Source organism: Gekko japonicus, unplaced genomic scaffold (genome assembly GCF_001447785.1).
Source record: "Gekko japonicus isolate JY-2015 unplaced genomic scaffold, Gekko_japonicus_V1.1 scaffold282, whole genome shotgun sequence".
Lineage (NCBI taxonomy): Eukaryota > Metazoa > Chordata > Lepidosauria > Squamata > Gekkonidae > Gekko > Gekko japonicus.
Window position 1 is genome coordinate 122,180 of NW_015159718.1, and position 25,687 is coordinate 147,866.

At 44.0% G+C, this 25,687-nt stretch overlaps 1 protein-coding gene across 1 annotated transcript in view; it reads left to right on the top strand.

Annotated features, from left to right (window-relative positions):
* The window catches only part of PPM1H (protein phosphatase, Mg2+/Mn2+ dependent 1H), a 150,545-nt gene that overhangs the window by 78,577 nt on the left and 46,281 nt on the right, over positions 1–25,687 (top strand). Inside the window, exon 8 of the mRNA XM_015419137.1 lies at positions 19,352–19,436. Coding sequence (XP_015274623.1) covers positions 19,352–19,436 — 85 coding nt within the window. The remainder of the gene's footprint in view (positions 1–19,351; positions 19,437–25,687) is intronic.

Here is a 25,687-nt window from a genome sequence, read left to right on the forward strand (position 1 = left end):
CCTCCTTGCCAACCTTCCCAGTCCTCAGTCAGTATGAAAATGTTTTCAGCCAGAGTTAAACTTTCCACAGTCAGGGCTAAATTAAAAACTTTTGAACAGGATTTTTGCTTATTTTCCTCATAGGTAAAAGCTGCAATGTTGGTATTTTGTATTATTGCTTTTAAAAGTGGACCGCTATAATATTACTGGCATTCAATGTAAGAATGAGAGGAAATATGTGGCATTAATTAAGCCGGTTAATCCAAAAGGAAAATGGAACACAAAAAAAGTTGGAGTGCCCAAATTAGGGATTTTCAGTTTAATTGTGCCAATCATGAATTACTGTAAATGATAATTTAGGTACACGGACATCTTTTGGAAGCTATGTGTACAAAAGCATATCAGCTTGCAGTTGTGTAATGGTTATGTGCTGCCCTGACCTGGATAGCCCAGGCCAGCCCGATCTTGTCAGGTCTCAGAAGCTAAGCAGGATTGGTCCTGGCTTGGAATACCAGGGTTGTGATGCAGAGACAGGCAATGGCAAACTGCCTCTGAATGTTTTTTGTCCTGAAAACCCTGCAGGGTTGCCACAAGTCAGTTGTGACTTGATGGCATTTTCCACCACCGATGGTTAATGCTGGATTTACGTTAGAGTGGGTAGGTTCTTCAGAACTTTGGGGAATATTGGAAATACATAGCAAAGGTTGCAAATGGTTCATAATAATTGGTGCTGGTTCGGACATGCCATCTTGCTTATATGAATCACTGACCAAAAGCAGAAGGCTTAATAAGCAGCGTAGTACATAAGAAATGACACTGTTGATCTGCTACTTGTGGATTTTCTGTAATTGTTAGTACTGCCAGGTGCTTCTTATCGTGTGACTATAGTAGGTGAGAAATCAATTATGAACAATCTTGAGAAGCAGTGTGGGCAGCAGAACAGTCTCAGCAATACTCTTTCTCTTTTCCTTTCTTTTATAATATTAATTTCTTTCTCTCACCTCACTATTAAAGGTAAAGTGTACTGTTGAGTTGCAGCTGACTTATGGCAACCCTAGTTTGCCATTGCTTTCTTCTGCATAGCAACCCCACTCTTTCTTGGTGGTCTCCCATCCAAGTGCTGACAGTGGTTGACCCTACTTAGCTTCCAAGGTCAGGCTAAGCTAAGCCGCCCTGAGCCTTCGGGGTAGGGCGGGATATAAATTCAAAGATAAATAGATTAATTAATAAATAAAATAGGCTGGGCTACTAGGGCTGCTTTCTCACTATTAACCATAGTTTATCACTACTGCTACTCAGGGTTGTTACCAGGATTTGGAAATTCGGTTAGGAGGTAACTTAGTTAGCAGTAAAATCAGTAAAGAGCCAACGTGGTGTAGTGGTTAGAGTGTTGACGTAGGATCTGGTTGGCCTCATGTGAATCCCCACTCTGCCATGAAAACTCATTGAGTAGCCTTGTGCCAGTCACACTCCTTCAGCCTAACTTACATTACTGGGGTGAGGGTGAAATATTGCTGAGGCATTTTCGGTTACTGTTGAGGTTATCATTACATCAACATGGAGGCATTTTGCTTCCGACAGGAGCAATACTATGAAATTTTAACTGTATGTTGGTAACATAAATTAATGGCACTACTAAGTTTGATAGAATATGTGTTGTATCCTCAGAAAGCCCAATAGCTTTCATGTTGGGAGATTCCCTTCAAGTACATGGTCCTTTTCACACTACCATTCTAAATTGGATGTTGTTCGTTGCTGGGACGTGAGTTTTATACAGTGAATTTCCTTCTGTTAAAGAGCCGCTTCTGAAGCGTTATTGTCATTTGAAATAGTGCCGCTTTCCCCTGCCCTTTTTCACCGTGTGAGTCTCCTCAGACTTTTAAAAATGTTCTAAGGTAAGTGCTATAGCACTAAACCACTATAGCACTTCAGTGCTATAGCGGCACCATAGAGATGCATTGACTCAATGGAGTCAATACATCTCAATGGTGCTGCTATAGCACCAAAGTGCTATAGTGGTTTAGTGCTACAGTGCTCATCTTAGAATGTTTAAAAAAGTTCAAGGAAGATTGCGCAGCAAAAAAGGGCAGGGAAAAAGCGGCATTGATGGAAGCGCAATGGACATTTTAAACAGCACAGCACAGTGATTCAGAAGCACAACGAACAGGTTGAAAATGGGAAAAAGCAGTTTCCCTCAAAAGCAGCTCAACCACGCTTTGCTAATCCGATGCAAGTGGGTTTGTATGAACAGGTAAATAAATTCTGCTAGCAGCCAGTTACTAAAATGGGTCTGTTTGAAATGAGAGAGAAAATCCATTAGCAGCCAGTTACTAAACTGGAATACAAAGGCAGTTTGAAAAGGGTCAACGTTTCAAGGTTTTGTTAGTTCAATTTTGCTGTAAAACAAAATGGTCAAATTCCTCCATTAATTTAGAACAGAATCCTTCCAGCAGCCATTTTGCTTTGTTTATGTTTTCCCAAAGCCAAGAGAACTCATGATAGAATAGTCTATTTTGTACTGTTACTGCAAATATGTGTGTTCTCTTGCCCCACTGCCACATAAATTTGTATTGAGTTCCTATATAAAACAACTGTTTTAATGCTTTTACTACCAATTACTCATTACTACCAATTAATGCTTTTACTACCAATTACTCATAAATTACTTATATGGTTCTTTTCCCTGGCACAATTTTAAAGGGATTGCTAAAGCGACTTTAAATGCATGTGTGTATATTGAACGGGTACTTGATAGATTAAAAAGCATTTTCTGGAGAATGGGTTTCCTGTAGTCAACAATAATGTGGACATTGGAGCAAGTCCGGCTGAGCCTGGAGAATTGTCTGCTGGCAAACATGCCAGGGCCAGTTTGAATGTGACAGTGGCTGTGGGAAAATAGCTGAAGAGTCCATAATCAGGTAAGGAAGTAAGTAAATTTATTGCAGTCATTGACCACTACACAGTAAAAGAAGTAAAACCCCAAACTTAAAACATTTCTGTTCCCTATACAGGAATATAATATTTGTAAAAAACATAAATAAACCACTTAAAACTTAAAATATTAAGTGATATAACTTAAATTACTTATAAAACTATCTCTAAAATATCAACTAGCATGACTTATCCATATTTTCCTCAGCTTAATTGCCAGCCAATCATACTTAGCAATTTTGAAGGTGACATCTCTGTTTCTATCAGCGAGCATTTTCTTGAGGAGACTTTTTTGATCTTAACATAAGAACATAAGAGAAGCCAATGTGGGATCAGGCCAAAGGTCCATCCAGTCCAACACTCTGTCACACAGTGGCCAAAAATGCCAGGTGCCATCAGGAGGTCCAACAGTGGGGCCAGGACATTAGAAGCCCTCCCACTGTTGACCCCTTCAAGCACCAAGAATACAGAGCATCACTTGCCCCAGAGTCCCTATCTATACCTTATGGCTAATAGCCACTGATGGACATCTGCTCCATATGCTTATCTAATTCCCTTTTGAAGCCGTCCATGCTTGTAGCCGCCACCACTTCCTGTGGCAGTGAATTCCATGTGTTAATCACTCTTTGGGTGAAGAAGTACTTCCTTTTATCCGTTCTAACCCGACCGCTCAGCAATTTCATGGAGTGCCCACGGGTTCTTGTATTGTGAGAAAGGGAGAAAAGTACCTCTTTCTCTACCTGCTCTTTCCCATGCATAATCTTATAAACCTCAATCATGTCACCCCTCAGTCGTCATTTCTCCAAGCTAAAGAGCCCTAAGCGCCTTAACCGTTCCTCATAGGGAAAGTGTTCCAACCCTTTTATCATTCGAGTTGCCCTTTTCTGCACTTTTTCCAAAGCTATAATATCCTTTTTAAGGTGTGGTGACCAGAACTGTACACAGTACACCAAACAAGATTGCACCATCGATTTATACAGGGGCATTATGATACTGGCTGATTTGTTTTCAATTTCTTTCCTAATAATCCCGAGCATAGCGTTGGCCTTTTTTAATTGCAGTTGCACACTGTCTTGACATTTTCAATGAGTTATCTACTATGACTCCAAGATCGCTCTCTTGGTCAGTCTCTGCCAGTTCAGACCCCATCAATGTGTATTTATAGTTAGGATTTTTGGCTCCAATGTGCATCACCTTGCACTTGGCCACATTGAACCCCATTTGCCATGTTGACGCCCACTCGCCCAACTTTGACAGATCCCTTTGGAGTGCCTCACAATCCTCACTGGTTTTCACCACCCTGAACAACTTTGTATCATCCGCAAATTTAGCCACTTCACTGCTTACTCCCAACTCCAAATCATTAATGAACAAGTTAAAAAGCAGTGGACCAAGTACTGATCCCTGCGGTACCCCACTGCTTACCACCCTCCACTGAGAAAATTGCCCACCTACACTCACTCTCTGTTTTCTATGAACTAGCCAGTTTTTGATCCATAAAAGGACTTGTCCTTCTATCCCATGATTTTTGAGCTTACTTAGGAGCCTTTGATGAGGAACTTTATCAAAAGCTTTCTGGAAGTCAAGGTAAATAATATCTATTGGATCCCCCTTGTCCACATGTTTGTTCACCCCCTCAAAGAACACTAACAGGTTAGTGAGACAAGATCTTCACTTACAGAACCCATGCTGATGTCAGCAAGCTGCCAATTTTCTTCTTTTTTCTGTCTTATTCATGTATGCGCTTACATGCTTTAGAAGTCAAAGGTAAACCTGTTGATGTGCTTAATTGTTTGGCTGCAGGAACGTGTATATCTCTCAAGGCCACAGGTTGTTTGCTGCTTGATAGTTGCTGGGGTGATCTCATGGAGAGCCGTGAGAAGGAGATATGTTTTGCTAACTAGAAGCGTTGGCTCCCAGGCCCGATGGCGCACACGCAAAATTCCGCAATTGAGCCTCAGCTGTTTGAATGTACTATAACCTGTCATGCTCGTTGCCTTCCTCTCATTCCTAACAGTGATCCTGTACTTGCACCTATAGCTTCAAATAAAGTAAAACTTTTTCTACAAGAGTGTACTTCATTGATGCTGTGGGGAACCCTGACAGCTGAGTCTGCCTCAGTAGGTTTTGTTCATCTAATTCTTTCCTTAATAATGGTTTCCACCAATTTACCCGGTATCGACGTCAGACTGACTGGTCTGTAATTTCCCAGATCTCCTCTGGAACCCTTTTTAAAGATGGGAGTGACATTAGCCACCTTCCAATCCTCAGGAATGGAGGCAGATTTTAAGGAAAGATTACATATCTTTGTCAGGAGATCTACAAGTTCACATTTGAGTTCTTTCAGAACTCTCGGATGTATGCCATCTGGGCCCGGTGATTTATCAGTTTTTAAGTTGTCTATCAGTTTTAGGACCTCCTCTCTCATCACCTCAATCTGACTCAGGTCTTTCAACACCCCTCCTGAAATCAGCGGTTCTGGAGTGGGGAAACTCTTCTCATATTCCACAGTGAAGACGGAGGCAAAAAATGCATTTAGCTTCTCAGCCATTTCCCTATCATCCTTCAATACTCCTTTTACCCCTTGGTCGTCCAAGGGCCCCACTGCCTCCCTGGCTGGTTTCCTGTTTCTAATGTATTTGAAGAAAGTTTTATTGTTGGTTTTTACGTTTTTTGCTATATGCTCCTCATATTCCCTTTTTGCCTGCCTGACCTCAGACTTGCATTTTATTTGCCATAACCTGTGTTCCGTTTTATCAGCCTCACTGTGACTAGCTTTCCACTGCTTAAAGGAATTCTTTTTACTTTTTACAGCCTCCATTACTCTGTTTGTTAACCATGCAGGCTTTTTCCTATACCTGTTTGTGCCTTTCCTAACCTGCGGAATATATATTTTTTGAGCTTCTAGGATCGTAGTTTTAAATAGATCCCAAGCTTCCCCAATTGTTTTGACCCTTTCTACTTTTCCTTTCAGTTTCCTCCCCACGTGTCCCCTCATATCAGAGAAATTACCCCTTTTAAAGTTAAAAATGGTTGTGTGAGTCTTTTTGGCCAATTCTCTATTTGTACAAATGATGAACTCAACAACATTATGATCACTGTTTCCAAGCGGTGCAATCACTTTTACATCTCTCACCAGGTCTTGAGTGTTACTTAGGACCAAATCAAGGATCGCCTCTCCCCTGGTAGGTTCCGTGACCATCTGCTCCATAGCACAGTCATTTAGAGTGTCTAGAAACTCAATCTCTTTTTCCCGGCTAGAACACATATTGACCCAATCAATGTGTGGGTAGTTAAAATCACCTATTATTACACAGTGTTTTTGTCTAGTTGCTATCTTTAAGGCATTCATCATTTTATAATCCTCCTCTATCTTTTGATCTGGTGGGCGATAACAAACTCCCAGTGTTAAGTTTCCTTTTGGCCCCCCTATTTCAACCCATAGAACTTCCAGAAGCGAATCCAATTCACTTAGCCTCTCAATCTTTCTAGACTTTATACCCTCTCTGACATACAGAGCTACCCCACCTCCAACCCTTCCCCCCCTATCCTTCCGATATAATATATAACCGGGAATCACTGTGTCCCACTGATTTTCCTCATCCCACCAAGTTTCAGAAATACCCACAATGTCTATTTTTCCCTCCGACACCAAGCACTCCAACTCCCCGATTTTACCTCGGACACTTCTAGCATTTGTATAGAAACAGCTGTAATTTCCCTTACAAGTTAAGCCTGCATCCTTCCTCTTGCTATCTCGAGTCGTTGTCCGGCAGTCCATGTCACCAGCCATGGCCTCTGTGGACAATTTCAATCCACCTCCCTGTAGAAAAGCAACCGGTACCCCCTCACCTCTCTCAGATGAGCCAACCCGAACCAGAGACTTTTCATCTCCTGTCGGCTTTCCCCCAATATTCAGTTTAAAAGCTGCTCTGCCACCTTTTTGATTTTAAGTGCCAGCAGCCTGGTTCCTTCTCGGGACAAGTGGAGACCGTCTCGCCTGTACAGCTCCCTCTTGTTCCAAAAAGTATCCCAGTGCCTAACAAACCTGAACCCTTCCCCCCTACACCATCGTCTCATCCACGCATTGAGACTCCTGATCTCTGCCTGTCTCTCCGGCCCTGCGCGTGGAACAGGTAACACTTCTGAGAAGGCTACCTTGGAGGTCCTGGACCTAAGTTTCCTGCCCAGCAGCCTAAATTTCTCCTCCAGGACCTCACGACTGCATTTCCCCACATCGTTGGTGCCGACATGCACCACGACCACTGGCTCCTCCCCAGCACTATCTACCAGCCTATCTAAAACACGCGTAATGTCCGCTACCTTCGCACCAGGCAGGCAAGTCACCATACGGTCAGTACGCGGGTTCGCCACCCAGCTGTCTACCTGCCTAAGGATCGAATCACCCACTACCAAGAGCCCCCCTCCCACCCTGCTCAGGGATGGTTCCTTGGTGCAAAAGGAGAGCCGCTCACCAGCTGGGGAAGAGGTCCCTTCTGAGGGCACATTCCCCTTATCCTCAGCATGGTGCCCTGTTTCCCCTAGACCCTCATGCTCCCTGACAGCAGCGGGGCTGCCAGATCCAGAGTGGGACGAAGCTAACAAGTCCCCGAGAGTCTTTTCTGTGTGCCTAGCTGACTGTCTCTGCTTCTCCAGGTCAGCCACCTTGGCCTCAAGGGAGCACACACGTTCCCTGAGAACCAGGAGCTCCTTGCACCGAGGACACACCCAAGACTTCTGCCCAGTGGGCAGATAGTCATACATGTGACACTCCGTGCAAAACACTGGATAGCCCCCAACCCCCTGCTGGCATTCTGGCTTCATAATTCTTTTAAAATAAATAAATATAATCCCCCTTTTAAACCCTTGGTATTTATGTGGGTTTTGTTATCAAGTCAAATTATTTTACGGGAAAGACAAAGAGCCTAGGGCCTTGTCTTTCTGGCTCTTTTTGGGCTTCTTACAGCGCCCCTAGTCTAAGAGTCCCTAGGCTAAGAGCCACAGGCAAAGAGCCCTTTAGCTCACCCTTCGGCTCGTGCCAGAGGCTCGTGCCTCTGCCAAGGTGCTTCCTTAAATAGAGGCCTCCCCCAGCAGAGGTCAGGCAGCAGCTATTCAAATTCAAATTCACCCAGGCACTCAATCACAGGCAAAACAATGCCCCTTCCACTTCCTCTCAATTACAGGCAATCCCAGTCAAACAATGCCCGTTCCTCTCCCACACTCAATCAGCCAGGACTCTGCAAGAACTCTCCCAGAGCCTCTTTCTAGAGGCCGTTGTATTTATTTCCACAACAGGCCTTATTTCTAGTTAAATATAACCTATTTATATATAACATATATAGGTTTATATATAACCTATATAACTATATAACCTAGTTAAATAGTTAAACTATTCCTAGTTAAATATAACCTAGTTAAATAAAACCATACATGTATTTGTGGGGATGTGAAAGGAAGGAGAATGTACGAATTAAGAAAGGAAAGCTACTGCTTGTGTTTGAAGGAAAAGCCGTCTTTATCATAAAAAACTTTTAGTCCCTATTGCAATATCTCACCACATTTTCAAACAGGGATTGGCACATTTTGGCTGCCATCGTTTTAAATTGCCATCATTCTCTATCCCCCCTCTCCTCCTGCCTCTACCCTTTGGCACTCACAGAGATTTGGGGAGGGTAGAGGATTGCTGCTTTATGCTGGTGTTCCTGCAGGCAGAACCAGCAAGAGAGATTCTTGCTGCTTGTGCCTTCTGTCAAAGCTCTGTGCACAGTGTGATAAGACACCTCCCCTGTGTCCTTTGGCAAGACCAAAGGACTTGGCCAGGGATCTTTTCTATCATTTCATGCTGTGGGCTTGGAAAAGGGAAATAAGTGATGAGGAGTCCCTTTATTTTTCTCCTTTCCCAGTACTTGGTGTGTTTATGTAAGATAGAGAGAGGAGGAGGAGGGAGAGGAAGAGAATGAGCTACTCTGCACCTGGCATTGGGAAGGAAGGAAGCAATGAGAGAGGGCCTGCTGCTTGATTCCATTACAGAATGATAGAAAAGATGCTTACCCTCCCTCTGCTTCACAGGATCTGTTGTCACTTTTACTTTTGCAGAAGGCTGCATGAATTTCCCTTGCTACCCCAACCTTTTGCAAAAGGCCAGTGTGAACGGAAAAGCCTCCTTGTTCTTTGTCTGCATTCTCTGCAGTTTGTGTAGAAGTCGGGGCAGGGGATTTTTGCACTATCTTGCTGGGGGCATTGGTGTTTGCCTGGGGTGAAGGGGGACAGGTGCCATAGTGATTGGATTTAGGGAGCCCTTTGTTCAAAAGTAAAGTTTCACATTCAGTCTCAGCCCTCTAGATCAGCCATTTTCCTGCACTGTTATTTTGTTCATCTAAACAATTTCTATTTAGCTATACTTTTCAGCCATTTGGTGGTTTTATATGTGTACAGCAAATTTATGCCTGCATAGCTTCCAGCTGGACTATAAGTAAACACTTAAAACCAGGCCAGTGCCTGGAAATGTGGTAACTTTACAGCCCTCCTAGTTATATTGTAGTGGGAAAACACCAGATTACTATGGTCCTTCTCTTGTCTTTCTTTTTTTCCAGATGCTACTGTAGTAAAATGTATCATCTGTTGAGTTACTGGAAAGATCACCCTTGTCTTTGGAGCCTGAAAAAAGATCTGCCACAAATTATTCCAGTGTTTATATTGCCATTTGCAGGCATTTAAGGCATTCATTCAACATGATTGTTATGATACAGTTAGGTACTTGAATAAACCATTTGTTCCGTGGTTAACCATGTGTTCACTGGATTACTCAAAGTGACATTCTTGGGGTCTTGCACTTTATTTTCAGTTTGTCTTTTGGCAGTAAAACTCTGAAGGTCTTTTTTCTGTACTACTACTTCTAGATCTTTTTTCCTGCTTTGGTACAACTGACCACTTATTTCTTCTTGGTTCTCTTGGCTTAGTAGATATTTTTTCTAGTTTCATTCATGTCTGTCTTGCCATTTAAAAAAAATTAATTAAGTATTTGGTTTCTTTATCATTTGCCATTGTAGAGGAGGTACTAACAGTACTTACTCCTTAAATTATCTCTCTTCTGTTTTCACTCTGGAAACAGGGACCTGTCCAGAGGGTCTTATGGAGGCTGTGGTTGTGCCACTCTTGAAAAAGTCAACTTTGGGTCCTTCTGATCCTGCTAATTACCTAGGGCTGCCAAGTAGGGCGGGTGGCGGGTAAACCCCCACCTTGGAGGCCCGATTTCCGCCGCCACGGAATCGGGCCCTGGGGGGAACTTCGCCCCCCCGAAGCGCAGCGTGGCGCAGCAACCACATCAATCACGAAGCGCAGCAACCACATCAATCATGTTGGGGGCGTGGCCCCGATCGTCAGAGGGAAAACTCTATGGTTTTCCCTCCGACGATTGGGGCCACGCCTTCAACGTGATTGATGTCGCGTGTCACTTCCGGTGACGTGCTGGTGGCGCGCGCACACACACACATCGACAGTCGCCTCCCCGAGCCTGGCGAGGCTCCCCCGCCGGTAAGACAAATTCACTTGGCAACCCTGTAATTACTGCCCAGTTTCCAATTTGTCATTTCTGGGCAAGATAATTGAGAGAGCGGTAGCTGAACAGCTCCAGGGTTTCCTGGAGGACACATCAGCATTAGATCCATTCCAATCCAGCTTTTGCCCTGGCCATGGGACAGAGACGGTGGTGCTCGCCTTGACAAACGATCTCCGCAAGCAACTGGATTGAGGCGGGTTGGTGCTGCCATTATTCTTAGATCTTATGGCAGCATTTGACATGGTCGATTATGACCTTTTGACACACTGCCTTGCTGACATAGAAATACAGGGCTGGCCTTTCAATGGCTTACCTCATTCCTCCAAGGTCGGGGACAGAGGGTTGTGCTGAGGGAGAGTGTATCCTCCAGATACCCCTTAAGATGTGGGGTCCATCAGTGGGTACTTCTCTCCCCAATGTTCTTTAATATCTACATGTGTCCCCTCATCCAGCTAGTGCGGAGCTTCGGGCTGGGGTGTCATCAGTATGCTGATGACACACAGCTGTACCTGTTATTGGATGGCCACCTAGATACCGCCCCAGAAAATACGGCCATGCGTTTGGAGGCTGTGGTTGGATGGTTGAAGCAGAGTAGGTAAGTATTCTAGCATAAACACAGCAAAGACGGAGGTTCTGTGGCTGGGGAGGGGAACTTCAGAGTTGGGATATGACAACGGCGCAGTCCATCAAGAGTTTGGGAGTGATTTTGGATTCCTCCTTGAATATGGAGGCCCAGGTCACGCACATTGCCAGACTGGTGCTTTTTCATCTTCGCCAGGCTCGGCAATTCGCCCCCTTCCTGATGCACCCCGACTTAGCCACAGAATCCATGCAACAGTCACCTCTAGGCTAGACTACTGTAAACTGCTTTATGCTGGCCTGCCCTTGAAACTGACCCGGAAGCTCCAACTGATCCAGAATGTCGTGGCACGAGTCCTGATGGGAAAATCATGGATGGCACATATATATCCAGTGCTGCGCCAGCTACACTGGCTCCCAGTGGAATACTGAATCAAGTTCAAGGTTTTGGTATTGACCTACAAGTCCTTGAGCAGTCAGGGAACCGTCTCCTCCATTATGTCCCTAAGAGCATTACACTCTTCAGATAACAACTTGCTGGTGGTCCCTGGCCCTAAAGCGATCGGCTGTCCTTGACCCCAGGGCCAAGGTCTTTTTGGTCCTGGCCTCAACCTGGTGGAACTCTCTGCCAAATACTATCACAGCCCTACGGTACCTTATGCAGTTCCACAGGGCCTGTAAGGAAGAGATGTTCTGCCAGGCCTTTAGTTGAGGATAGCAGTGGTGTCCATCATCACTGACACCCTTTCTGCTCCATCATATCTGTTTTACCCTCTTCTCCCCTGCCCGCAAAGCAGCCAGCAGTCTGAAATGGGACGTAATTAATATATGCATCTTGATGTTTTTATGAATAATGTACATCACTGAGAGCCCTGCATTGTAGGGATTGGGTGATTAACAAATTAGGGATTGGGTGATTAACAAATACAAATAGGTTTATTATATATATATATATAAAAAAAAAATATATATATATAAAAATAAATACTGAGCCAGGTATTCCTTGGTGGTCTCTCATCCAAATACTGAACAGGTCTGACCCTGCTTAGCTTCCAAGATTTGATGAGACGGGACTAGCCTGGGCTATCCAGGTCAGGGTATGTAACACCTACTCTAGTTTTTTTTAGTGATTGCCTTTTTAAAAAGCCTTTTCTTATGTCTTTTATCAGGTTGTAAAGCTACCACACAGAGCCTGTTTCACTTTAATTTTGCACTGGTGGTTTTAGATGCCTTAATGGTAGTAAACAAGTAGTGAATATCCTTTAATTTTACTGTGGATGAGAGCCATCAGATTTCTCTCTCAACAGTTTACACTTTTTGTGGAACTGCAGTTTACTTCCACAAGGATGTCCCTGGAAAGACGATGGATATTGCCATGTGTCTCATTAGTCCAAGTTGTTCATGCTGGGTCATATTTTCTCAGGCATAATAAGCTATTCTGCCTTGACTATCTGTACAAACTGACCTTTTGAAAAACTCTGTGTCCTTGGAAGTGGTTTGTTCACAGGCAGTAACTGCATCCAAATAGATGGCAAAATAGTAATGTATTTAATCTTGAATTATGCGTATGCTTTCCAGGAAAAGTTGATCCATGCCTGCAGCTAAGATGTTATTCCAACAGAGCCAGAAGGGTAGATGGTAGGGTTGCCGAGTCTGACTCGAGAAATATCTGAGGACTTTGAGGGTAGAGCCAGGAGAAAGGATGTGACATCACTTTTGTGATGTCACATCCTGTGATGTCACTTCCAGGTCAAAGTTCAAGTGATGTCACTTCCTCAGCTCCACCCCTTCTGATGTCACTTCCAGCCCACTGGAGTCCTGGAAATTTCTCACCTTACCTTGCATTTTGCCTCTCATACCTTAGAATCATAGAATCATAGAGTTGGAAGGGATCTCCAGGGTCACCTAGTCCAACCCCCTGCACAAAGCAGGAAATTCACAACTACCTCCCACAAAAAAACTAAGCACTGATAACAACCCTTCCCGCCCTCCCTCTCCTGATCTGCATAAGTTCACAGAATCAGCATTGCTATCAGATGGCCATCTAGCCTTCAGCATCTTACTTTCCTCCTCCATTTTATCCTCAAAAACCACCCTGCAAGGTAGGTTGCCCCCCAAGCACCAAGAATACAGAGCATCACTGCCCCATACATAGTATTCCATTTGTACTTTGTGGCTTATAGCCACTGATGGACCTCCGCTCCATATGCCCTTTTCTGCACTTTTTCCAGTGCTATAATATCCTTTTTGAGGTGTGGTGACCAGAATTGCACACAGTATTCCAAATGAAGTCGCACCATCGATTTATACAGGGGCATTATGATACTGGCTGATTTGTTTTCAGTTCCCTTCCTGATAATCCCCAGCATAACATGGTATTTGCTTTTTTATTGCAATTGTACACTAAACTGACACCTTCAGTGAGTTATCTACCATGACTCCAAGTGGGTGGTTGCTGACAAGAAGAATCACCTTTAAAAGGCTCTCTTCAGAAGGCCAAAGCTGCTGTGACATAGTAGAAGATGCAGTCTCTCATGAAGGGACTGGTACATGGTAACCAGTACCTTGAATGGACCCAGCAACTGATGGAGTGACTGCAGGATAGGGTATTCTAGCATAAACACACATGAAGCTGCCTTATACTGAATCAGACCCTTGGTCCCTCAAGGTCAGTACTGTGAACTCAGACTGGACGCAGCTGTTTAAGGTCTCAGGTTGAGGTATTTCACATCGCTTACTCCTGCCTGGTCCTTTTAATTGGGGATGTCAGGGACTGAACCTGGAACCTTCGGCCACAGCCCCTCCACAGGTGTGACATGTATTTCCTGTCTTGCACCCACTAGTAATTGGGCTGCAGGTTTTTGTACTAACTGAAGTACTCACATCAGTTATTAGTCTCAGCTGGTCAGCTTTTCCTCAGTAGTCCTAATATTGTGTTTGAGTTTTTATTATGGTAACTGAACAGCAAGGATAGAAATTGCCACAACAAAATACAGAGCCCTGAAAAATATTTGAATATTGTAAAACGTAACCCCAAAAATAACAGCCAGTAACATCTGGGGTGGCGATGAGGCGGCACACTCCCCAACAGCTTTAATCTCTGAACAGCAAGTTCTTTTACTTAGCCTTCCTCCCCCATCCCCAATAAAGCACATGGTAAGCTGCCCAGATATATTTAGGGCTTCTATACAAAATAGTACAGTACCTCTACAAATAATACACAAATGGACCATAATTGCCAAATAGTATCATACCTAGAATAAACCTTTGTTGGTCTTAAAGTTGTCACTGGATTTAAGCAGAAAAAGGGACTTCAAAAACTAAAATCTCCAGGACTGGACTGAGAGAGTCAAAAGCAAGATAGGAGGAATGCTGCATTCCCCCCCCCCCCCCCCGGGTGTGTCAACCCCTACAGGGTGAGAGGAGGAGGAGGAGGAAGCATCATGGGGGCAAAAGGAGCAATGGGAGGAAAGAGCTGCATGGAGCTGATCTCAGCAAATGCGCTCCATCTGGCTCAGTTGCCATGTGAGTCTCCAGATCTCACCAAAGGCTGCACAGTACAGGTTGCCCCAAAGAAAGACTTGGACTTTGGACCTCGACCCCACGTTCCTGGCCTCCTTGGGCCCCAGCAGCGCCAGCAAGGAAGAGCCTGCTGCTGCTTCCCTCACCCAGGGGCCAGCACAGGACAGCTTGGTGGGGGCGGTGGCGGGCAGCAAGGAGAAGCCCGTTGCTGCATCCCCTCCTCACTCTGGCTTCCACTGAGCTGTGCACTGGCAGGGAGGAGGGGAATCTGCGCTAGTGCAGGTGACCGAAGAAGGGCAAACTCCGAGTCCTCCAGCGAGCCCTGAGTCCTCCAGCAGCTTATGCTCTAGCTTACCCTCCCAGACACTTGACTGTCGACTGGGCTTCAAGGAACCGGGTGCGACTCTGCGAGGCCTGCCTCTGAGGCGCAGAGGGATGCGGTGAGACAACAAGAAGCAGCAGATGCCCATCCACACCACCTGACCAACTGAGAGCAAGTGAGGGCTGCTGGGAGCTGGGGTGTGCCCTTAGGAAGCTGATGCTAATAAGGGCGGAGCCCACTCCTCCAGCCAGTGGAGACCTTCGCAGCTGTGCTGGAGCTTGGGGGGGGTGTGAGAATCATAACTTGCTCCAGTACACACTAGAGGGAACTGATGCTCTAGCCCTCATCTCTATTGTTTTCATAGCCATAGAGACTTGGAGGACAAAATGCTAGAGGGCCACTTTTCCGGCTGCCATTTTGTTCCCCCGGGGCCCAATTTAAAAAAAGCGGGGGAGGTTTTTTTAAAGTGGGGGTTCCCCCGCCCTCAGCGGCGGCTTGGCAAACCTAGTAGATGGATAGAGAAGAGTAATGGGAATGTAGCAGAGTTGTTCATGTGTTTTGTTTAATAAACCTTTGAGAACCACTTTTTGGTATTATCCAGTATAACTTTATCAGCTATAAAATTCAGACTGAATTTTTTTTGAACATAAGTCTTTTGTCACTTAAACTGCATGGAGGGTATCTTCTCTGTCAGTATTTATTTGTGGTATATATGAGCAGATAAAAAAAAACTATTTGTTTCCTTTAACCATAAAGAAACATTTTAAGAATAAATGAAATGTACTAAAATCAAGAAACTGCACTGTGCACTTGCAGTAGGTGGACCAATATTAAATAGCATTGTAGTAGTTGTTACTGGCCTTTTAATACAAGGTGAACAATTTTGTTGTCATCTTTTAAAGTTTACAGACCAGAATGCATTAGGGGGGAAAGTGGGAGGTTGTGATTGCCCAGTAACTCATGAAAAAGCAATATGTTTAGCATGAACCATACAGTGCTCATAGTCCTACTTCTTGGAATATATTATCTGTCAATGTACTTATGCATGTCCAACATTTTGGTTACTCTACAGAGGCAATAGGATAGCTGATACCAACTAGCCAGTATCAAAAGGAGTGTATATTGGCAGGTGAAAAGATCTCATAGAAAATTACGGTCTTTGTCATCCATTGATGCTTACTACATGAATATCTGGGTCCCATAGTACAGTGATGTGCTTTGTATATATGAGGTATTTATTGGGAAGTCTGTACGGTTCATTTCTGATCCTTATTTGCTTCAGTAATCTTGATGGGCAGATATGAAATGGATATGTCTTTTAAATTGCGGTAATTTCCTCTAACTACAACTGCACGACTAATGAAAAGGTATTAGAATACAGACCTGTTATTAAAATGGGTATGTGAGCATTGAAGTACAATAAGAACATTGTGCATCAATTTCTGTCCTTGAGTATCTTAATTAAAGTCAGTTACCCTAGAAAAGAATAGATAAGCCGCCATGTCCTGCAGAGTTGTGGATGAGAGGATTCAGGAGGTACATAGACTGCCACAACAGAATAGTTCAAATGGATGAAAGACCTTGTCCAGTGTATATAGTATACTTCTTTTGGGGAGTAAATTTAAAAGGTCACAGTTGGATGGTGTTAAGTTTCTTAACAACAGTTTTCAATGCAGCAATTTTCCTATATTAGTTTAAGTGAAACTGGATTTCTTTGATTGTATCTGGAGCTTACTTTTTACTGTTTATGGTCAGATTTTTGAAAAAAGTTCTCTTGTTTACAAAGGAATTCATTATTGATAAGTGCTCAGTCATGGACTGGATTTTCTCCTGTGGAATATTTTGTGAAGTTTTAGTATGTTTGTAAAACTACATTACTTAGATGGTGCCTTATAAGGGAGGTTTGTTAGGCAGAGTTTGAATAGAAAAATGGCATATTTTCTCCTTTTCTAAGACCCACTGGTCTGCTTTTTACATCTTCTTCCTTTTCTCTTTGTTTTTCTCCATGAACTTCATGGGGAGTGTAATCATCACTTCCTACTTAGAGTTACGTTTATAGTTTATTTTGGAGGGGTAGGGTTTGTTTGGTTGGTCCACTCTTGTCGACTCTTTAGATCTTCGTGGATCCCCTGGTTTCTCAGTGGCATCTGCCATGTACTAGACAGCCCCCTTTAAAGTATGCATGGTGCAAGCCATGCATGTACCATGGAGGCCTCTATCCTGTGTCTTCAGCACAATATGGTGCCAGCCATATCAGCTACCCTTAAAAAATACAAGCTTACGTAAGGTGTTTATATTGTCTGTACATGGCTTTCAAGGTGAGGTTTTAGAGCGTAACTGATTCTGTATGACCCAACCTAGGTTCTAATCAATCTCAACCCTTGATTGGAAGGGACTTCCATGTTTGTTAGTGGTTTCTAGATACAGGCCAACTGAATAGTGGTGGGATGGGGTCTGGAAAAATTTCCAGAGCTCATAGAAATAGAAAAAGATCAGCATCACACATAGCCCAAACTTCTAGAATTTGATTGAAAATCATTGGCTATTGTCACTGCAGTAATAGATTATATCTTTCTGCTGAAACCCTTTGCATTGGAAAATAATGTGAAAATCGGTTCAGTTTTATACTGAGTGTAATTATATCTGCATTAGGACTGGAGCTCCTTGATGCTACTCAAAAAGAGCAAGAGTCCAGTAGCACCTTAAAGACTAACAAAATGTATGTCAGGGTATGGGCTTTTGTGAGTCACTTCTCACTTCACTATTTGAAGAATATTCAACTTGTTAAAGTTTATAGGGTTGAACTATTAATTCCAGGCAACAAATCAGCTTGTTTCCTGCTACTGTCCTTACAAAGAACTCATTCTCTCCCCCCACCCCCTCAGTGATGCCTAGGTCCTAGTTTGAGAAACTCTGATCTTAGAGTACTCTTGATAGCTTTTAGGAAGATTTCTAATTATTTGACTAATTATTTCTAGGTATTTGGATCTTTGGATCTTTGGAACACATCAGATAACACTCTTGGATAGCTTCTCCCACTCATTGGAAAGAGATCAACTCTCTCTTATTCCAGGGGTGAGGTAGCTGGAGTGACAGAGAAGAGTTTGGTACCAAACCATTTAAACACATGATTACAGTCCGCTTCTAAGTGGCAATGATAGCGGCAAAGAAAAATAACTTTGTATTCATGAAATAAATGCTATACAGTGTTGCTTTCCCAGGTGGGATCCAGTGTCCTGGTCAGTGTTCTCATTAAGCTGAGTTACTGTGAGCTAGCTCACAGTTTTTTAGCCTCTGGCTCACCCATTTTTGTCTTAGCTCAGGAGGAATGGCTCCAGAGCAAACTAATTTATGCAGTAGCCAAATCGCTTGCTCACAACTTTAATACCAGTAGCTCACAAAGCAGAATTTTTGCTCATAAGACTCCAATGATAAGAGGAGCATTGGTGCTGCTGTAACCTATTTAGTAAGCATCTTCTTCAGTTTGGAGTTGGACTGCAGATTGGCTGTGGTACAGTTCTCAGCTGGGCCCTTAGTGCTCTTATGCATCATTTGATTGAATAATTTCAGGTACTGTAAGTGTTGCCTATCCTGATTGATCAACCCTTGCCCATCTTGTACTCTAGTATAAGCCCATTGATTTCAGTAGAGTTCAGTAACTGCATAGGATTGCATTGTAAGCCCTTCATGTTTACCAAAGCCTTTAATAGTAATTTTGGTTGTTTAATAGTAATTTTGGGTTGTTGCTACTTATTCGTTTTTTTAATCTTGATTTTTTATTCTACTGATTAATTAAAGATTGTAAGCTTCCTTAAGTGAAATGGTAGGCTATCATTTTGGGTTAAAAGCAAAAAAAAAAAATTGCAGATATGCTAGCTTCTGAGCATGAGTGGAATACAGATAACAGGAAAATGGCCTTTCTTCTGATAAGATGTTCTTTTCCTACTGATTTTTTCAAGCTGGACTGTCCATCCTCCTCTCACAAAGACATGCCCATATTTTATATATATCTCCCATGCTTCTCCCCAGTGTAGACCCAAAGTGGCTTACATTGTTTTCCTCTCCTCCGTTTTATGAGCTGAGTGTGAATTACATCTTCTTTGGTAGATCCCTAGTAACATAGGTATTTAAACAGAGTTTGCGCTGTCATCTCCGTTTGCTGCAAGAATGGATATACTGATATCACTGGAAAGCAGATTTCATAAGTCATCAGAAGACAGTCGGTTAGAGCACATCATATACCACTAGGATCACAGTTGCCATGAGGTGTTTAAACCATCTCGGAGGGTTTTCTTTGTATTGGCAAATGGACGTTTTGCAGTCAGGGTTAAACAAAATGGAACACACAGGGATGTGATGAGGACACTATCTCTGCTTTACCAGAAGTCAGTGTTGTTTAAACAGGTTTGTTGAACAGAACAGAATCTCAATTCTCACACTATGTATTCTGGATATTACAGGGCCATAATAATCCGAAATGGAGAAATTATTCCGATGTCTTCAGAATTCACTCCAGAAACAGAGCGTCAGCGTCTTCAGTATCTGGTAAGAGGTTTATAGACTTAAATTAAAAATTGATGGTGAATATTGAATTTCTAGTCCTTATCTGAAAATTATTGTACTCATACAAACCATTCTGAATATTGGGTTGGATCCAACCAGTTTTTCTGTTTTTAAAATGGAAGAAGAAGGTCTTCTCTGAGCATTAAAAAAGAAGCTATTGTGAGGCTCTAGGGACCTGCATGGACAAAATCCAGATGTATCGAAGCTGTAGTTTGAATGGAAGATTGAGTGGGAAAAATGGCTGGATCCAACCTATTCAGAAAAATACAATCTTTTCATCTTTCGTTGCTACAATTTTACAGCAGCTCATTAATATATTGTAATCGGTGAGCACATAATCATTTAAAAGATGTGGGTTCAGGTGTTTGTTTATACCATTGGTGAAAAAGCTGCTGTAGATGCTAATCTTAACAGAGTTCTGTTTCTCATTGATCTCACTTTCCAACTAATTTAATGCAGATATTTTCATATGAACTATTTTGCAAAAATGATACTGATTGATGCTTTCTTGAAAAAACTGTCCTGAAAAAATGTTCTTGATCTACCATAACCATGGACTCATGCACTGAGGAGGAGTTTGGTTAGATATGTGAAACTTTTCTGAAGCCATGTGACACTTCTGAGGTTCATCCCTACTTTGAAATATTTTGTATGTATTGGACGTTGTGATATTAAATTTTGTTTAAAGTCATGTTGGCAATGGGGGTTATCTAAATATTTGGTGAGTATCTAAACAATACTGTTATACATCCCTGACCATGAGGTATTACTGCTGTATTGGTCAATATTAGACAAGTTGCTGGTGAATAATGTTGGACTTGCCAATGGACTGCATGCTGCTTCATCAGTCTCCCAAGGACTAATTTCCTCATCAAGCAACCACTTGGATTGTTTAAATGTTCTGATTGCTCTGAGTAAATCTAGAATGTTGATTGAAGGGGAAACTAGAGTGACAAGAGCGGACTGTAATCTGAGAGAACTGGGTTTGATTCTCCACTCCTCCCATGCAGTTGCTGGGTGACCTTGGGTCAGTCACAAGTTCTCTCAGAGCAGTTCTCTCAAGACCAGCTCTTTCAGAGTGCTTTCAGCTCCACCTACCTCAAGGTGTCTTGTTGTGGGGAGAGGAAGGGAAGGAGATTGTAAATCGCTCTGAGACTCTGAGTGAAGGGGAGGGTATAAATCTAGTCTCCTCCTCCTCTTCTTCTTCTCCTTCCTCTTCCTCCTCCTTCACTTGACCTTGGGCTGTTGCCCAAGTTACTGCAAAGTGATATGCTAGGTATATTACAAACTACTCTTAAATGAAATATTTGAATCATCCTGAAGTGAAAACAACCTTGTTTAGCAGGTGCTGGAAGATCTGCATGTTGATGGTAATCTCTGTGGTTTCAACTTTTATAATGGAAACGTGAAATCCCTTTGTTCAGCCATGGCATCTGGCCTGTATTTTAAATTCTAACAAAGCAACTGGCACCTTAGGCATATGCTACAAACCAAGCTGTTGCTCTCTGTCTCTAAAATCCAAGTTTAAAACTAGCACGTCATCATTACTACCCTTCCCCACTGTGTGTAGAGGCTGACTGGGGCAAGTTTGTGAAGACCAGATGGCCTTTCCCTTCTCAGAAATGCTTGGTCCAAGTGTAGCACTGCTTGGCTGGTTATAAATGTCAAAAACAGTGTTTGTAGGGAGGGGGAGTTGTTACCCCTACCAGCCTTGATTTAAAAAGCTGAATAGCTGGTTTTAGTTTCTGGGGAAAATTAGTCAAATGATAGGCCTCAGGGAGAGGTGGGGTAGTAAGCGCAGATCTGCTATCAATTTTTACGGAGATAGTTCCTTTAAGACCCCTGTTTGAGTCAATAACCTGTCCATATTGTAAAAGAAATTGATTTTATCAGGGGAAAATAATAATTTAGGTATTTACACTCAAATTAAGGATTGCAAGCATACAAGGAGATATAGAAAGAAGTTAGCAGACAGAGGGGTGGGGAGGTTAGGGGAATACTATACCTATCCAGATGTGCAGGGGTCCATTGCTGGAAAGGGAGGTGACCCAGACTGTGGAGTTTGGGGGTGCATGTCTACTGTAGGCTGCCTCAGAGTGACACACCTTGATGGCCATGTGTTTTGGAGGATATAGACACTGGAATACAATGCTGACCAATGTGAAGCCTTGAGGGACTTGTCCCAGGTGAAGACAAAGATTACCTGCACCAGTGAGGGGTCCCAGGGGGTGTGGTGCCAAGAGAGGCAGAACCTCAGTGTGACCAATGAGGTTTCAGAGTGGCAGAGTCTGGATTCACAATAGCATTGATGGGATTAGCCAGGTGCTGGGTGGCTCTACTGGAGCCAGCTGAATGGGTTTGATGAACACTAATGGTCCTGCCATTAGGTTCCCATGTTCAGACAAAAGGTGAGAGATGCATCCCTGATTAGCATTAGGAAGGATTGCTAAACATTTGAATGTATGATTGGTTTATCTTGGTATCCTGATGGAAGAAGCAGGAAGGACAGTTGCGAAGACAAAGGATTTCCACATAGAAACAGATTTTACACATAGAGGCTTGGTGAAGTTCTGGAGACAGAAGGGCTATTCGCCAGGTGGCCTCTGAATAGTCTTTAGAAATGTAGATACTTTACCTGGTGGAACCCATTGTTATTCCATAAGCATACCTCTGCTGGGTGGAGGAGGAGGTTGGATATTGCTCTGAGGGCTGCCTTGTGCGACCTGAAAATGGAGAGCCTTTCCCTAGAGCTTTGGCTTGCTCTGTGGTTCAGGCTGAGAATGCTTCACTTGGCCTAACTTCGTGAGTCTCTGGTTCAGGTTAGAAGTGGGGGGCCCCATTATTTAGGGTTACCTGAGAGTAAGGTAGCACCTCTGTGCTACACAATGTATACTATTCTGTATGCAGACTTTATTGCTACTCAGTGACATTGCCCAAGTCTGAAACGTTTCAGAGGGAAGAACTACTTTAGAGGGTATTCATATTCACACAGATGAATACAAAGCAACTGTAATAAATATTTATACTTTCCTACATTTAAAACAATTTGTTTGCCTTTTAAATTAAAAGTGGAAGTGGGATATTGCTCTAAGACAGCAGAGATAAAACATTGCCTGTGAGGATCTGTTTTTTGCTTTCCTCTTTTGATGTCCTTTCTGGTTAGATTTAAAAACATCAACTGATCTGAAAAACAGTTTTGCCATTTTCCTTTACCTTTGTTTGCTTGTTTCATCTTGATATGTACCAAATGTCCTTTGGGCTATGGAGATCATGTTCAAAGAAAATCATTGCAAGTTTTGGAAGCGTGAAACCACATTAGAGAGACCGTTTTCAAATGCATTGGACGTAACACATAGTGCCTAACAATACTAGGAAAATGAAGTGCCCTCTAGGGGTACAGACCTCAAAAGGGTCCAAATTAAAATAAGAAGAAGAAGAGAAGAGATCGGATTTATTCCCTGCCCTTCTCTTGGCGTCTCAGAGCGGCTTACAAACTCCTTTGCCTTCCCCTCCCCACAACAGACACTCTGTGAGGTGGGTGGGGCTGAGAGAACTCTGACAGAAACTGCTCTTTTTCAAGGACAGCTGTGCCAGAGCTTGTGACTGACCCAAGGTCACATCAGCAGGTGCAAGTGGAGGAGTGGGGAATCAAACCCGGTTCTTCCAGATTAGAGTCCGCACACTTAACCACTACACCAAACTGGCTCTCAAAGCACCACATCTCAAAAGTCTGGTCAAGTTTGACATCAGCCCCTCTTTTCTCCAATCCTCATTGTTATCAGGGACTGGCAACAGTTACCGTTCATTACTTTGATGGTATTCCCAAGAGGGTTCCCATCACCACTGTTAGATCTACAAGGCTGCCACCAGTGCTTGTATATCTCCTCCCAGTGTGCCCTACAACTGCCCACCTTCTTCGTCTCACTTTTATCTTTTTTTCTTCCTCCTAGTTTTTCATCTTGATCTAATGTTTTGCATAAGTCATTTGCTGGAGAGAGATTTATATGCTTTGTGTACATTCACATACTTAACAATTTACAGTAACCAAGAACTAGTTTGGCATGTTCTTCTTTTCCTTTCTTGACTAACATTTCCTAAGGAAAATATCCTAATCAGTATAGATCACACACACTGCTGACAACTGCCAAGAATAAAATGTTAACAAAAATTGAGGAAGTAGATCGTATATAATAGAGCACAGGTCCCCAGCCTTTTTCAGCCACAAAATAGCAGCTGCAGGAGGTGGAGCCAGACACAAAATGGCTGCCACAGCTTATTTCAATCATACAGTGAGGAATCTTGTGTTGAAATGGCAGCTGCTATGAAAGCAACATTGTTAAAACTCTGCACAGCCAGTCAGATGTCTTGCTGGGCAAACGCCCCACTTGGCTCTGCCCACTTTCTAAAACCACTTTTCTTTTATTTCAAGCTTTGGACCAGGCCCATAGCCAGGATTTTTTAATTAAGGGGGGGGCTTTAAGTTGGGGGGCACCCTGCACACACCCCAAGGGAGCATCACAAATAAAATTAAAAAATGGAAGTCGGGGGGCCAGGGGGCTGGATGTGAAGTCAGGGGGCTTTGGTAGGAAGTTGGGGGGGCGGGCCCTGAGATGCCCCACTGTAACTACAGGCCTGCTTTGGACCCACTCTGGTGTCCTACAGTCTTATATTTTAAACTCAAGCATTCTAATTTATACCAAGAAATAAAAACATGTGACAATGGCAGATTGGGGAAAAACTGATGTAAAAAAACTTCTGAGAAGTGGCATGAGCAGGACAGAGCTGTCTACAGGGGATTGGAACAAGTTTGCAGAACTGTTATTTCTCTCTTCCCATCTCCTGCAGCTGCCTGCACTGTCACGCCCCCCCCCCCAAGCTACTCCTGGAGGTCAGGAAGACCCTCAGGAACAGGGTGGGATGTAGCACTGGATGTTATAACCTGAGAGGAAATCAGCAGAAATTATCCTCTTCCCCTCTTTCAGTCACACAGAGCTACAGAGGGAAGGAGGAGTGAGCACATCTCATAAAACTCAGTCCGCTGTATATTTGTTCATGTTTGTGTGTCTTTTTAAAATTTTTCCAAAGCAAATGGCAAAACATGGGCATGGAAAAGTCAAGTAGCTTCTGTTGTTTTATTTCTTGTTATCTAAAACACTGATTTTAATCTCTGATATGCTCAGTGAATGCCATATTTCCAAATGCCCATAATACAACTGATTCCCCAGATCATGGGAGCCAAAATATGGTTTATTTTCAAGTAGCCTGATACCTGTGCTTCGCAACGGTATTTAAGTTCCATAAATCCACTTATAATACGGATGATGTGAAGTCTAAAACGTAACATTTGTTGTAGGAATTCTACTGGAGAAGATTGTAGTCAGAGGTCGATTCGGGGGGATCGCAGGGGATCGCCGTTCCCCCGGTGAGGTGTGGGGGCGGGGCACACGACGAAGCCCCACCCCCTGCTTCCGGCTGCCCCGCGGCCCTCATTCAGCCAGGAGGAGTTCTCCGGCGGGGCTGGATGGGGAAGGCGACCATGCCCCAGTGGAATCAGGGCAGCGAAGCGACAGCTCCTGGCCGGGCTGCTTCACTCACTCGGGGGCCAGCGGGCGGCAAAGGCAGGCGAGAGGAGAGAAGGCAGCCCGTGCTGGGGAGGAGGCGATGAGGCCGCCCGGCCACCGCTATCCTCGACGGCGAAGCCGAGCTCCAAAGCCAGGAGGTGAGGCGCCGGGGGTGAGCGTCATGTCAGGCTGGCTGGGGAAGAGCCGGAGGTGGGAGCCTCGAGGCGGCGAGAGCACCACTCCACTCCACTCCACTCCACTCACAGCACAGTCGGGTAAAGGCTGCTGTGGCGAGCGCTGCCCACCCGGCCCCCCCGCCGGGGCGCTGCGCTCGCCTCGCCATGGGAAGGGGAGTGGAACCTCAGAGAGCCTGGGGTTCGCCAGGGTCCCCCCTCTGCCCCTCTCGCTGCCTGCTTGGCAGTCGGGGGAGGGAAGGAGTCCTCGCGTGCGTGCAGGGCCGGCTCGCCAAATTGCTCCCCACCCCCACCCCCTGCTGCTGCCGCCCGCCCCTCTCGCACGATCTCTCTCTCTGCAGCGAGGGAGGGAAGCGGGGAGGGAAGGAAAGAAGGCGGCGAGGAGGCAGAGGGCGCCGTGGTGCTGGCGATCCGCCTCGGTGGGAAGCGGCCCCTGCAGCCTGCGCTCCCTGCAGCCCCCCCCCCCGTGGGTTTAAAG